Below are 13,319 nucleotides of genomic sequence, written 5' to 3'. Positions count from 1 at the left end.
TTACAGGGGCGATAGAGTTCAGCGGCGACACTTCTGAACCCTCTCACTCCAACGCTGCTGGGTTTTCAGAGAAGCACAATGATGCGGGACAAGATCTTGATGCTTTTTGCGCTAGCTTGGCTTTATTCTTCTGGAGGACATGGACAAACTGACATTAAAATTCCGTGTGATGGTAAACGTGTGGAGAATGTTGTGAACTTAACTCTTTCCACGCATAACAAGATATTAACCGAAGGTGCTAAGCTGGCGCTCTATGAAATCCTGGAGGCTACAAAGGTAGGATGTAGATTTGCTCTTTGCGTTGTAATATTCTGGCTCTAGTAGGTTCTGAAGGTTCCATGAAGAACCTTGAACATCCATGGAATCTTATCAATGCACAAAAAGTTATTTATGACAGAAAAAGGTTCTTTAGAATGTTCTAAGTTCTTAAATTCTTAAATTCTAAGTAAAATTATTCTTTTAAGAACTCCTCGCTGAAATGTTCTTTGAGGAACTCAGAATTGTTCTTCTATGGCATCGCTGTGAAACCCCCACTCTGAAACCTTTAGCAATGCAACATAAGAGCCATTCTGGGTTCCTCAAAGAACCTTTCAGTGATTAGCTCTTAAAATAACTATTTTAACAATGAAAAATATTTTTAGAATCCGAAGAACTGTTTTTCTGCTATAAAGAACTTTTTGTGAAATGGAAAGATTCCATAGAAGGTAAAAGTTCTTCATGGAACCATCAATGGCAATACATAACCTTTATCGTTAAGAGTGTAGCAGAATGTGGTAATTTTCACAGGTTCAGAATGAATCGTCGGAAACTGTGTTCGTACGGTTCACGAGCAGAGAGACAGACTGTCCCGCAGGAGGAGACAAAGTTTGGCATGAATGTGACTATTTGCAAGAAGCAGATAAGGTAAGATCCTATGAATTCACCTACATGATAATCTACATCGATCCTAATGCAAACCCTCACATTTAGAAACAATTGTGTAGAAAATCTTAAGTACTTGGTGCAACAGTCAATTATATCAAATTTACAGTTCCGCATTAATTACATAAAAATGTAAAAAAAACATAAAACATAAAAATTTTCAATAACACTCAAATACTTTGTAATTTGCAGTGTTGGGGAAAGTTACTAAAAGTAATGTGTAAGGAATAATTCATAACAAAACCCATCCATTTGCTCTTAAAACTAGCCCAATCGCGTTTCGAGGGGGGGGGGTCCCCCATTAAAAAATGCACTGCAGGGTTTAAAATACACATTTTTTTGTTGGGGTTCCTCTGGTAAATTCACATTCCAGGGGTTAAATATGACGCAGACACGAAAAACAATCCGCGGCAAGTAGCCCAATTCCGCGGGAAAATAACAGACTTGGCGAAACAGCGATGCGATGACCTGTTACACCTCGGGTGTTCATTATTTTAGAAGAATTCAATGGACCAAAGTCAATTATTCCGCTTATGCTACGGTTACCACACTTCAAGACATCAATCAGATGATTTCAAGGCATTCGTCCGGTTTTTGTCCTTAAAACAGTATTGTGAGTAGGATTAGCCTCCGTTGCTAATTACAAAACGTCATTTGAGACTTAGTAACCACACTTGAGCCGCTGATAGCAGACTAATACAGATAATAATGAAGTTTAGACAAACAGACAAGCAGACAGACGAGAGAGAGAGAGCTCATGAATTACCTCACTGTGTTTGTGCGTTTCAAAAGTGATCGACAGCAGCGTCTCCACTCATTTTCTTCAGGTTGGTTCGTCAGCCAATCAGATTCAAGCATTCAGCGGCCCCGCAGTATAAATAACAATATTGCATTACTATAGTTATTTTTCTTTTTTTTTATGGAAAGCAATGCGTTGCATTACTTTTGCATTACTTTTTGTCACATGGGCTGGGCTTTCTTATTTGTTTATTTAATATCAAAAAACCCAAAAGTGATATTTTCATCAAACATAAAGGCCCTTTCACATCAAAAATGAAATTATTAAGCCTCAGGCTGAAGTAGGTGCCTGGAACAGGAGAGGTGTCAGTGAGTAAATGGGAAAACAAATAACTTTGAAAAAGTAACTCAGATATTTCGCTGTAAATTTAAAAGTAATGCATTACTTTACTAGTTACTTGAAAAGTAATCTGATTACATAACTTGCGTTACATGTGTTACCCCCAACACTGTTAATTAGTACCTAATAGCAGCCTTTGGTCATGATTATTGTACATGTATATTTTGTGGTTCCTCAGGCACTCAGAATCTGTCATGCAAAAGTCCAGTTTAAAGAAGGAAGTCAACAGTTACTGTTGCATGACTGTTCAGGTATGTCGCATGTTGCATTACGACTGTAATATCGGCTGTTTAATCCCTTTTTATTTTACTGTTACAGTGCACTCAGTTAATACAGTTTTCTGTATTAAAAGTTTTTTTTTAAAAAAAAAAAAAAAGAAAGTAAGAGCACTTTTCTGCCCTAGAAAAATACAAACTGTAGTAACTAACTGATTCCTTCAGATTCATAAAAGTTTTTATTTTTGAAAAAAACATCAAAATAGTATTGCTGTCATTACTATATTTTGCCTTTGTGGAGCTTTTGCGACAGATTGATTAAAATCATGTATATTCATGTGAGATGAAGACTTCAGTCATACCAGTGGATTCATAATTCTCAATATCACCATATGATCAACTAATAAATATTATTATTATTATTATTATTATTAAGGGACAATGCATATTAATTAACATAAGTAAACACGTCTACTATGTAAATGTGCCAGATTTAGCCATTCAGGCTAATTTTCATCTGCAGGATGATGGTAAAATATCATAAAAAACATATTCCGGCAAACATAGTCACTTAAATTAACTATCAAATTAAGAGTGAATTATACAACTACTTTAAGTCCAACCATACCTGGATACAAGCAATACACTACTGTTAAGCTGATGCACTACACAGCAAATCTCACCTGCTTTGTTTATTTATTTTTTTTAATATATATAGACTAAAGATGTATTGCTCATTGATATATTAAATGTTTAAATAATAGCGATAGATGCTATTTACACTAAGTATTTTTAGCGATATATTTACACAAAGTGTAAATAGCTATAGATTCTATTTACACTATGTTAAAATATCAAGATTTCCTGCTATTTAAACTACTTATACAAATAGTGCCAATTATCTGCACCTCAGTATTGTAGTACATCATAGAGCAGTAATAACTACAATTTATATCATGACGTAGTCATTTTTTGTTATTTTATCTTTGTTATTAATAATAAGAACCTTGATGCAAGTAACAAACTAAAGGACAAGTACAATAAAACAAAGACACAAATGAAATAAAGAGGGCCCTTTGAAATTAGTTTTATTTTTACCCAAATTCCGTTAAAATTTTTCTAGACTCTAGAAAAAATATTTATCAAAAAGCATGTCTAATTAATTGAAATCATGAACCTTGCAGAATTTAACAGCAATTTATTAAAAGTTTAACGAAAAATACATGCTTTTTAAGGCCCTATGAAATTAGTTTTTATAATTTTTCTCAAATTCAGTTCATTCAGGATAATTAGATTTGATAAATAATTAATTTATTATAGAATATATGTATATATATATATATATATATATATTATAAATACTGTTGTGTCTGGTAAATATTCCTTAAACATTGTTTTAATAATATTTTTATCAGTAGTAGTAATACTATCTTTTCATTAAGTAATATATTAATATATTTATGACTGTACAGTTAAACCTTGTATTTTGACGGGTTTCTGTGAAGACCTTTAGGGTCTTCGTTACGTAATGACCGTTTTCCGCAAAAGAAACAGTAAAATGCTGATGAAGTGACTCTCAGAGCAGTTCTAGAGATTATGTTCATGTGTTCATGTACTTATATATTAAGGCGGCAGAGGCTGAAAACACTGTGAGCGTCACGTGTATGTGTGTAGTGAACTAAACTGTGCATCTGCGCCATTCACTAACACAGACACACAGAAATATGGCTCTTATTAAAATGCATTCTTAAAATACCGGTACTAGTAAAATGCGTAATCGTACCGTTTTTACAAGAAGGGTATCGCGATACTTTTTAAGTACCGGTATATCGTGCCACAGTACAGTACACGCATGTAAAGCATATGCAATAGATCAAATCTCAACTGCCTGGTTGCTTATTATCCTCACAAATTGTGACTATATTATCACTATGCATAAGGAATGAAAATATCATGATATTATAACCATAAACATCATGATTTCATTTTATTATGTGCACTGTGAAAAGTGTTATACAAATAAATCTGACCTCGTCAGAGGACTAGAAAAGACATTTTTTTGTAAGTTTTACATAAGGTTGTTCTTGCTGAGATCACATGATCTGCTCTTGCAACACAGCCACTTTTTAGATACAAGACTCTGTACTCCTCCCATAAACCATTGCCAAATGAATATGCTATAATTGAATACTATTTATATTCAAACATCTGACTGTGGGATTTCCATTTCCAACACTGTCTTCTCTCCCTTAAATTGTGTGTGGTATTGTTCTTCACCAAGAATATGTCAGTTAAACTCTATTTTTAAAAAAGCTGATATATGGCCTCTATCAAAGCATATATTAAATTTTACTCACTTTTCTAAACATTCAGCCGAACCAGCTATTACCTCTAAAGTCGCCCCTTGTCTGGGCTGCCCTGAGAAGATCGATTTACATCATGAAGAACTGAGGGAACCGCTCATACACTCTTTGAGGACAGCCAACGGCTTAATCAACCACAAGCACTTCTTCATCTTGAAGGGCTTGTCATCTGCAACAAAACAGGTATTTCTTTTCATGTTTCTGTCACTCAGCTGGTAGAGTTTGGCACTGGGTGACACCAATGACACATTTTGAATGTGTTCACTGATAAAACCAATTGCTTGAATGCACTAGTGACTTTGGGTAGAGGCGTCTTCCAAATGCACAGGTACGAATGTGAAATCACCTTATTTTAATCCACTGGATTGTTTTTCGTCAACTTGGTCAAATGTAGACTGGTTGACCTCAGGACTATCAAGGTTAATGTTGTGGGTGTTGTTGATCTGTGTGTAGGTGGTTGCTGGATTCAGGTATAAACTGCAGTTTGCGATTGAGAAGAGCAACTGCACCAGGACAGAATTTAAAGTGGTTACTGAGGAGTGCCACCCGCTGCAAGAGAAAACGGTACCATCCAAAATTACTCAGTGCATATATATTTTAAACACGAGTGTAATTTAATATTTTTAATTTAGTCTGAGATGGCACAAAACAACACAAAAATTGTTCTTTGTCTGATGGAATGTTGAAATTCTTTATCAAATTTGAGTGTGTACTTGTAGCATCTTACATAGGGTTGTTGTTTAGGAGATTTTGCAGTGTAACTCTACTGTGGATGTGGCTCCTTGGAGACACGAGGTCCCAGAGGTGCATGTTGAATGTATGACAGTTACTAAGGTGAGCCACCCCATCAAATCATTTATTTTCCACAGCATTGCGATCCATTTTCAATAAACCCATTCATTGCCAACGTCTCGTTTTCAGAGCGGGGGAAGATTTAAACGGCCACCAGGCTGGACTCCTCTTAGGATTATGCCTATCAGAAAATTTACCTCAAAGACGAAAGTCAAAGAATCCTCAGAGGAATCCAAGGAGAGCATCGGCAAGACCCCACACACACCCCTCAACTGTCCAACCAAACCCTGGAAAGAGTTCAAGCCGGTCGTTGTCACCACAGCTCCTCCAACCACCACAGAGCCTTCACAGCCGGACCCAACCACAGCAAACGCTGTGTTCAGCGACCTGGATCTGTTAACATGAGCGGCCTGTGTGTGTGTGTTTAAATGAATACCTAAAATAAAAAAGAACGGAAGGTTGAAGTGAAATTCAACGGCCATTCTTAGAATGTGTTTTTTGACATTTTGAATAAAGTATCATTCATTTATTTGTGGATTCTACAGTAATCCACAGTACACTGTCTCATATTTCACAATAAACACCAAGATACAAATATGCTGTTGGATGAATTGTCGGTGTTGCACGTCTAACATATGAAAATATGGAAGATTTGGCCCTCTGGTGGTCGAGACGTAAAACTGCAAGTTAAAAGCGATCACGTTTACCCTTGTTCACTTTCTGCGGGAGAAATAGTCATTTCAATATGCAGAAGATTTTCCCCACATATATCAAGCAAGAAAACTAACAGTAAGTTTATGGAGTGAATTTTGTGCCAATATTCATCAAAGAAATCCAGTGTTTTGCAAATCTGCTTTGCAAAGAAAAACTCAACTTTCAAACAAATGCAAACACAAAACTCTATTTGAGAGAAAATGCAGTGGCATGGACAAACATATGTATTGTGTGTTACAGCTGTGAGAATCAGTTGGCTTTTTCTAAGGAAACTTGGCTTGATTTTCTCACGTGCAATTGAGCAACTTCCTTTCGGGTGCTGAGATCCGGAAACACCTTTACTGTGAACATTTATTGTAATTCTGCTTTATATGTTGAGACATAGCCTACAGTGGAGAGAAATATAGTATAAAGTACAAGTATAAAACTACACATAGACAACCTAGTAGGCTAATCTAATTATACAAATAGACTACTATAATCAAACTAGTTTAAACTCAGGTGAGCTTTATTGTGATTCAGCTATGTAAGCGTACAGAAATATAATCTAAATAAATAAATACCATGACATTTGTAGTAAAGCTGCCATTAAATGAATGGTAACCTGCAAAAACATGGTTACCACACTTTTACTATAGTAAAACCAACTTTAATCAGATCATTAACATGAGAACAGAGCAGTCAGTGTGATGCAGGACCATAGCGATAATGGGATGAGACAGGAGAAACTGTACTTCACTCGGATTATATAATCAGAGCATATTTGTTTTAAATGTAAATTGGTTTATTTAAAAGTAAGACAAAAGTAGACACCGTTTCTAACGATGCCGTGCTCCTATCTGTATCTTAATTCTTTTCGTGGTCATCAAGAAAACATGACAAAACACACTGGCGTTCAACCACAAATATTATTTTTTAATCACTGATAAAATCATTCTGAAATACTGTTAAACCACTGTTTATCAAAATGCTGAATTCAGAATCAGAAATCAGAATCAGAATCAGAAAGAGCTTTATTGCCAAGTATGCTTGCGCATACAAGGAATTTGTTTCAGTGTTATTAGCTTCCAGTACACAGAGACAACAACGCACAGACAATAAAAATAAGAGAATAAGAAAAATACACATAGAACATAAATAGAATATAAATAGACCAAAATAAAATAGAATATAATAATTATAATTTGTAAAAAATAAATTGACAAATAACTAGGTGGTATGTACAGTCGTGCTATATGTGATAGGATGGAATGCAGGGATGTGTTAGGGGAGTATTAGGGTGGAGGTGGTAGCAGTAGATGTCAGATTATTCTACAAATTTTTATTGCACAATGGGAGGAACATTTTAACTGCTCATAAGGTGGATTGCCTGGGGGAAAAAACTGTTCATGCGTCTGGTAGTCCTGATATTTGGGGCTCTGTATTGCCGGCCGGATGGTAAGAGTTCAAAGAGGGGATGGCTTGGGTGCGAGGGGTCCAGAGTGATTTTCTGAGCTCTTTTCCTCACTCTGGATGTATATAGTTCCTGAAGGGTGGGCAGGGGAGCACCAATAATCCTCTCAGCAGTCCGGACCGTTCTCTGCAATCTTCTGATGTCTGATTTTGTAGCTGAGCCAAACCAGACAGTTATTGATGTGCACAGAACAGACTCGATGACGGCCGAGTAGAACTGTCTCAGCAACTCCTGTGGTGTTAAACCTTCAGCTGGCAGGTACAACCTTTCCTGGGCCTTTTTAACAATGGAGATGAAACATCCCAGGAACTTGAATTTCTCCACTGTAGCCACAGTGCTGTCCATGATGGTGAGTGAGGAAAGTGCAGGGGGGTTCCTCCTGAAGTCCACTATCATCTCTACAGTTTTAAGCTTGTTCAGCTCCAGGTTGTTGTGTCTGCACCAGACAGCCAGCTCTTTTACCTCCTGTCTGTAGGCAGACTCGTCACCGCCCCGAATGAGGCCGATAACCGCGGTGTCGTCAGCAAACTTCAGGAGCTTGACAGAGGGGTCTTTAGAGGTGCAGTCATTGGTGTAGAGGGAGAAGAGCAGTGGGGAGAGAACACAACCCTGAGGGGCACCAGTGTTGGTGGTGCGGCTGCTTGATGTGAATTTCCCCAGTCTCACCAGCTGTTGCCTATCTGTCAGAAAGCTGGTGATCCATTGACAGATAGGGCTAGGAACAAAAAGTTGGTTTAGTTTGGTGTGGAAGAGTGAAGGAATGATGGTGTTGAAGGCCGAACTGAAGTCCACAAACAGGATCCTCACATAAGTCCCTGGTCTTCCCAGATGCTGCAGGATGAAGTACAAGCCAATGTTCACTGCATCGTCCACTGACCTGTTTGCTCGGTAAGCAAACTGCAGGGAGTCCAGTAAGGGTCCGGTGATGTCCTTCAGATAAGCCAGAACCAGTTTTTCAAACGACTTCATGACGACAGATGTTAGCGCCACAGGTCTGTAGTCGTTAAGTCCTGTTATCTTGGATTTCTTTGGAACAGGAATAATGGTTGAGCGTTTTAGGCAGTCAGGGACTTCACACAGCTCCAGAGACCTGTTGAAGATCTGTGAAAAGATGGGGGCCAATTCGTCAGCGCAGGTTTTCAGACAGGCTGGTGTCACACTGTCTGGGCCTGGTGCCTTTCTTCTTTTGTTCTTCCTGAAGACCTGGCGCACCTCATCTTCGCTGATTTGAAGTGAAGGACGGGGGGAGAGGGGGGTTGCTGAAGGTGGTAATGGTTGTGTGAAGAGATCATCAGAGCGGGTGTGGGGGTTTTCAAATCTACAATAAAACTCATTCAGGTCTTCAGCAAGTCGTTGAGTCGCCTCAGTGCTGGGGGATGGTGTCCTGTAGTTTGTGATGGTTTTCAGGCCTTTCCACACTGAACTTGGATCATTCGAAGTGAACTGATCTTCTAACCTTTTTGCATAGGTCCTTTTAGCCACTCCAATCTCTTTATTCAGTGTGTTCCTGGTCTGGCTGTACAAGACTCTATCCCCTTTTCTGTAAGCATCCTCTTTGGCCTGACGAAGATGTCTGAGTTTTTCTGTAAACCATGGCTTGTCATTGTTGTATGTTAGATAAGTTCTGGTAGGAATGCATAAATCCTCACAGAAACTGATATATGAAGTAACAGTCTCTGTGAGCTCGTCCAGATCGGTGGCAGCAGCTTCAAAAACACTCCAATCAGTCAAATAGAAACAGGATTGTAAGACCTGTTCTGTTTCGTTGGTCCATCTTTTTACAGTCTTAACTACAGGTTTAGCAGATTTAAGTTTTTGCCTGTAGGTTGGTATAAGATGGACCAGACAGTGATCAGAGAGTCCCAAAGCTGCCCGTGGGACAGAGTGATATGCTCCTTTAATTGTGGTGTAACAGTGGTCCAATATATTACTGTCTCTGGTAAGACATGTAACGTGCTGTCTGTATTTTGGCAGTTCAAGTGAGAGATTTGCTTTATTAAAATCCCCAAGAATGATTAAAACAGAGTCCGGGTGTTGTTGTTCTGTCTCTGTGATCTGATCGGCGAGTTTCTGCAACGCCAGGTTTACGTGCGCGTGCGGTGGAATGTACACGCTCACGAGAATAAACGAGCAAAACTCTCGCGGCGAATAGAACGGCTTACAGTTTATGAAAAGCGCTTCTAGATCAGAACAGCACAAATTTTTTATCACTGTTACATCTGTACACCACCTCTCATTGATGTAAAAGCACGTCCCGCCGCCACGCGATTTCCCCGTTGATTCCGTGTCGCGGTCTCCTCTGAACAGCTGATATCCAGATGAATCGCGCTGTCCGGTATAGCCGCGTTCAGCCAGGTTTCCGTGAAACACAGAGCAGCAGAATGTGAAAAATCCTTATTTGACCGGGAGAGCAGAAGGAGTTCGTCCGTTTTGTTGGGTAGAGAGCGGAGATTCGCAAGATGTATGCCCGGCAGCGACATCCTAAATCCACGCTGACGAAGCTTCACGAGCGCGCCGGCGCGTTCGAAAGCGTCTGATCAGCGCTGCTGCTCCGCCAACTACAATGTTCAGCAAAACGTCCGAATAATCGAAAACCGGTAGGAGATTTTGTGGTGTGTTCATCCCTGGTAAAACTGATCGTGTTTGCAAAACCAAAAACAGGAAAAACGAACAAAAACACTAAAACAACTGGAGAGCTAAGCACAGAGGCAGCCATCCGCGGCGCCATGTTGGATCACATCATATCAGCGTGAACTTGAGTGAACTTGAAGTATGTGCTTTCTGCAAATATATATTTGAGCGAGTGTACTGATTATGTGCTTGATGCATTGTTAAAAGTGTTTAATGTGAATTTGAATATTATATTGCGTGACATTTATAGCCATACTGAAAGCAACAATAGATAATTGACCTCAGATCTTGAAAATAAATTGAAGCAAACATATAAAGCTGCAACTCACTCAATACGTTTTTCATGACAAAGATGGTATCAGTCACTCAGTATGTAGTTTTAATAATGTTAAAAATGTTTCATATTTATGAAGTAGATTATAAACTTGTCCATTTCGTTGGGAGTGCAGTGCACTTCTGCGCGTCTGAATGGCTTGAGCGATTCTGTCACGCCGCACTGTAGACATCTTGTCGCTGGAATCGTGTCACGTTGTGTGTAGTTCGGACACGGTGTAGTTGTTTAGTTTATTATTTTTTATATTATTTATATCGCAGCTGTGGCGGCTGAAGTTTCATGAATGTTTAGCATATTGTGTGCAAAGCAATTCCGCAACATCTCCGTCATTTCAACCACATTAGTTCAACAGTGTAGGGCCGTTGTTAATGACGTCACCGAGTAATAATTTATGCTATTTAACTTATTAGACATCTCTAAAATGCAGCTATATTAAACATGGCACCTGGCGACTAATTTACTGTTTTTTGTTCCGTGTCATTTCGCTTTATTTGATCGGAGGCATTTCTGCACATGTGCACTATGCAAAAACGTCGCTTGCAAGGAAGCTTAAAAATACAGATTAAAATGCATTAACATTTAGATCGAACGAAAGATATAGATTGTATTGCATGTCAGCTTGCTTATTGTGCCCAACAGCATAATTTATTAAGCCCATATGTCTTACAAAAAAGGAACTATGTTTCTAACCACAGGTCGAGAGCTGTAGTTCCACCACGTAAGTTTGTGACGCTGTTTGCAAATGATCGTTTTGAACTATGGTTTCGGCAAACACCGAATCGTTGAACTATGTTGATAACGACGGAACTTGCGACCATAGTTGGCTAACGATGCTTTTTGGGAAACGCAACCCAGAGGCGGATGAGTAGCCTATTAATCCTGCATTAATGTGTGTTACATTTCTCTGCTGTATACACTGACATTATTATTATTGTATTTTTAGCAGCATCTCTGTAGCCATGCTAATAAAATACAACTAGCACTACAACTGATTTTAACTGTTTTCTATGCTCTAGATACCTATATTATAAATTTATGGCTACAGTAATGCTCTTTTCCATTTGCTGATCAATCTGTCAATAAGCTCTTCCCTGATTGCTTAACAAATAATGCAAATTTTCTGCTCGAGTGGAAATTTTTGAACTTGCGCGGAAGACGCGTTTGAGGCGAATATTGAGCATTTCGCATCGTCCAGCGTGAATTGACCTCTATTCACATCTGTGCATTGACTTTGTATGTAATCTACTTGGGCGAATAATTAAATTCGGGTTTGGTGTGAACACACCATTAGACTGTCGTTTTTCCTTATTACAAACAGTTGTTTTACTGTAATATAGGGCGGAGTGGGGTAAGATGGGGCATTTTTAATGGTCCTCAAAATAAGCAGTGTTGCCAAGTTCGTGGTTTTCCCGTGGGATTGGGCTACCACTGTTGCCATGGGTTGTTTTTCATGTCCGCGAGTTGAAGTGACCTCAATATGGTGATATTTAGCCCCTAGAATTTTACACCATTGTGCTACTTTTGAGTAGCAATTGGGTGGGTTTTTATTGTGGAAACTTGGTAACCCTGAAGTTAAGTGGAAATGAGGCAGAGGTAGCCTAGGCACATCCTGATTTTGCTGAGTTAGATGTGTTCCTGGGTCAACATATTTTGTTTTAAACACATTTTAATCTAAAAATTTACCCACTTACCCATGAGTAATCCCTAAAATCAGAGGAAATAATAGATGAATGACACTAATGTACAAGCACCAAACACTGATTGTAAGCCTAAACTTCACAAAAACTATAAACTGATTTTTCAAATCTGACTGATTAATCACAATGTTGTTCCAGGGTCAACAAAGATGTTGATCCAGGAACATGTCGAGCTTGGTAAAATCAGGTTCTGCGGTAGCCTACAATGTAAGCCCCTAAAGTAATTTCAGGATGTTTCCTACACTCTCAGAAATCGCCTACAGAAGCTGTCACTGGGGTGGGTACCTTTTCAAAGTGTACACGTTTGTACCTAAAGAGTACCTTGGTACCTTAAAGGTACATATTAGTACTTAATAACCAGACTTTGTTTTGGACAAAGCTGTGGTGTCATGTGCTCAAAATCACATAACCTCTCAAATGTCCAGTCATATATGATGGTGGAGCAGTCATTAGTCATTAGGGCAATTCACGCTATCAAAGAAGATCTTCTGGTGATCTAAGTGTTCAGTTATTAGTTATCTGTTAATGTTGATATGTTTACATAATTTTGTCATTAGCATTGTGACATCCTCATGATTTTTACTCAGAACCCATATGACACGAACCAAATTAGATTTACAGAAGGAATTGTTTGCAACTACACTATTAAAATAAAGGTTTATTGGCATCAATGATTCTATGAAGAACTTTGAACATGGAACCTTTCAAATGCAATAAATGTTCTTTAGATTTTTCAAATGTTCTTCAAAATGGTTCTTTTAGGATCTGTTCACTGAAAGGTTATTTGGGGATCCAAAAATGGTTCTTATTTTTAAGAGAGTAATCCCTTAAAATGGCAATTTCTTGTTATAGATGTTCCGGTAATTAAATTATCTTCTCCGGAAATAAAAACGGTTGGTAATTATAGTCAAAGATGAGGTTAGGTGTACATCAGTGGTTTGATGTTTGAGGTTCATGGGTCAGACGTATGAATCATCATGCTGACGTTCTCAGATGGATGAAGCAACTGTGGAGACGGCGTATAGTTTGCATTGCCTTCGGAGGTGCTGTGAGGTCACGAC

General features: G+C 38.5%; 1 protein-coding gene across 1 annotated transcript; it reads left to right on the top strand.

Annotated features, from left to right (window-relative positions):
* On the top strand, positions 1 to 5,958 carry kng1 (kininogen 1). Its single transcript, XM_051095171.1, has 7 exons — positions 1 to 276; positions 787 to 903; positions 2,238 to 2,310; positions 4,648 to 4,820; positions 5,091 to 5,201; positions 5,382 to 5,471; positions 5,559 to 5,958. Exons 1-7 carry the CDS (start codon positions 79 to 81, stop codon positions 5,832 to 5,834), a joined length of 1,038 nt encoding a protein of 345 aa, XP_050951128.1. The 5' UTR covers positions 1 to 78; the 3' UTR covers positions 5,835 to 5,958.
* Positions 5,959 to 13,319: the final 7,361 nt, after the last annotated feature.

This window comes from Labeo rohita, chromosome 22 (assembly GCF_022985175.1).
Source record: "Labeo rohita strain BAU-BD-2019 chromosome 22, IGBB_LRoh.1.0, whole genome shotgun sequence".
NCBI classification, from domain to species: domain Eukaryota; kingdom Metazoa; phylum Chordata; class Actinopteri; order Cypriniformes; family Cyprinidae; genus Labeo; species Labeo rohita.
Note: the sequence above shows the minus strand (reverse complement) of the source record. Positions and strands in the feature narration are given on the sequence as shown.

Bases quoted from the DNA above. Each gene is read 5' to 3' on its own strand.
- kng1 (XM_051095171.1), top strand. From the start codon at position 79: ATGATGCGGGACAAGATCTTGATGCTTTTTGCGCTAGCTTGGCTTTAT. The intron at 4,821-5,090 runs GTATTTCTTTTC...ATCTGTGTGTAG, and splicing joins TGTCATCTGCAACAAAACAG to GTGGTTGCTGGATTCAGGTA. The intron at 5,472-5,558 runs GTGAGCCACCCC...TCTCGTTTTCAG, and splicing joins AATGTATGACAGTTACTAAG to AGCGGGGGAAGATTTAAACG.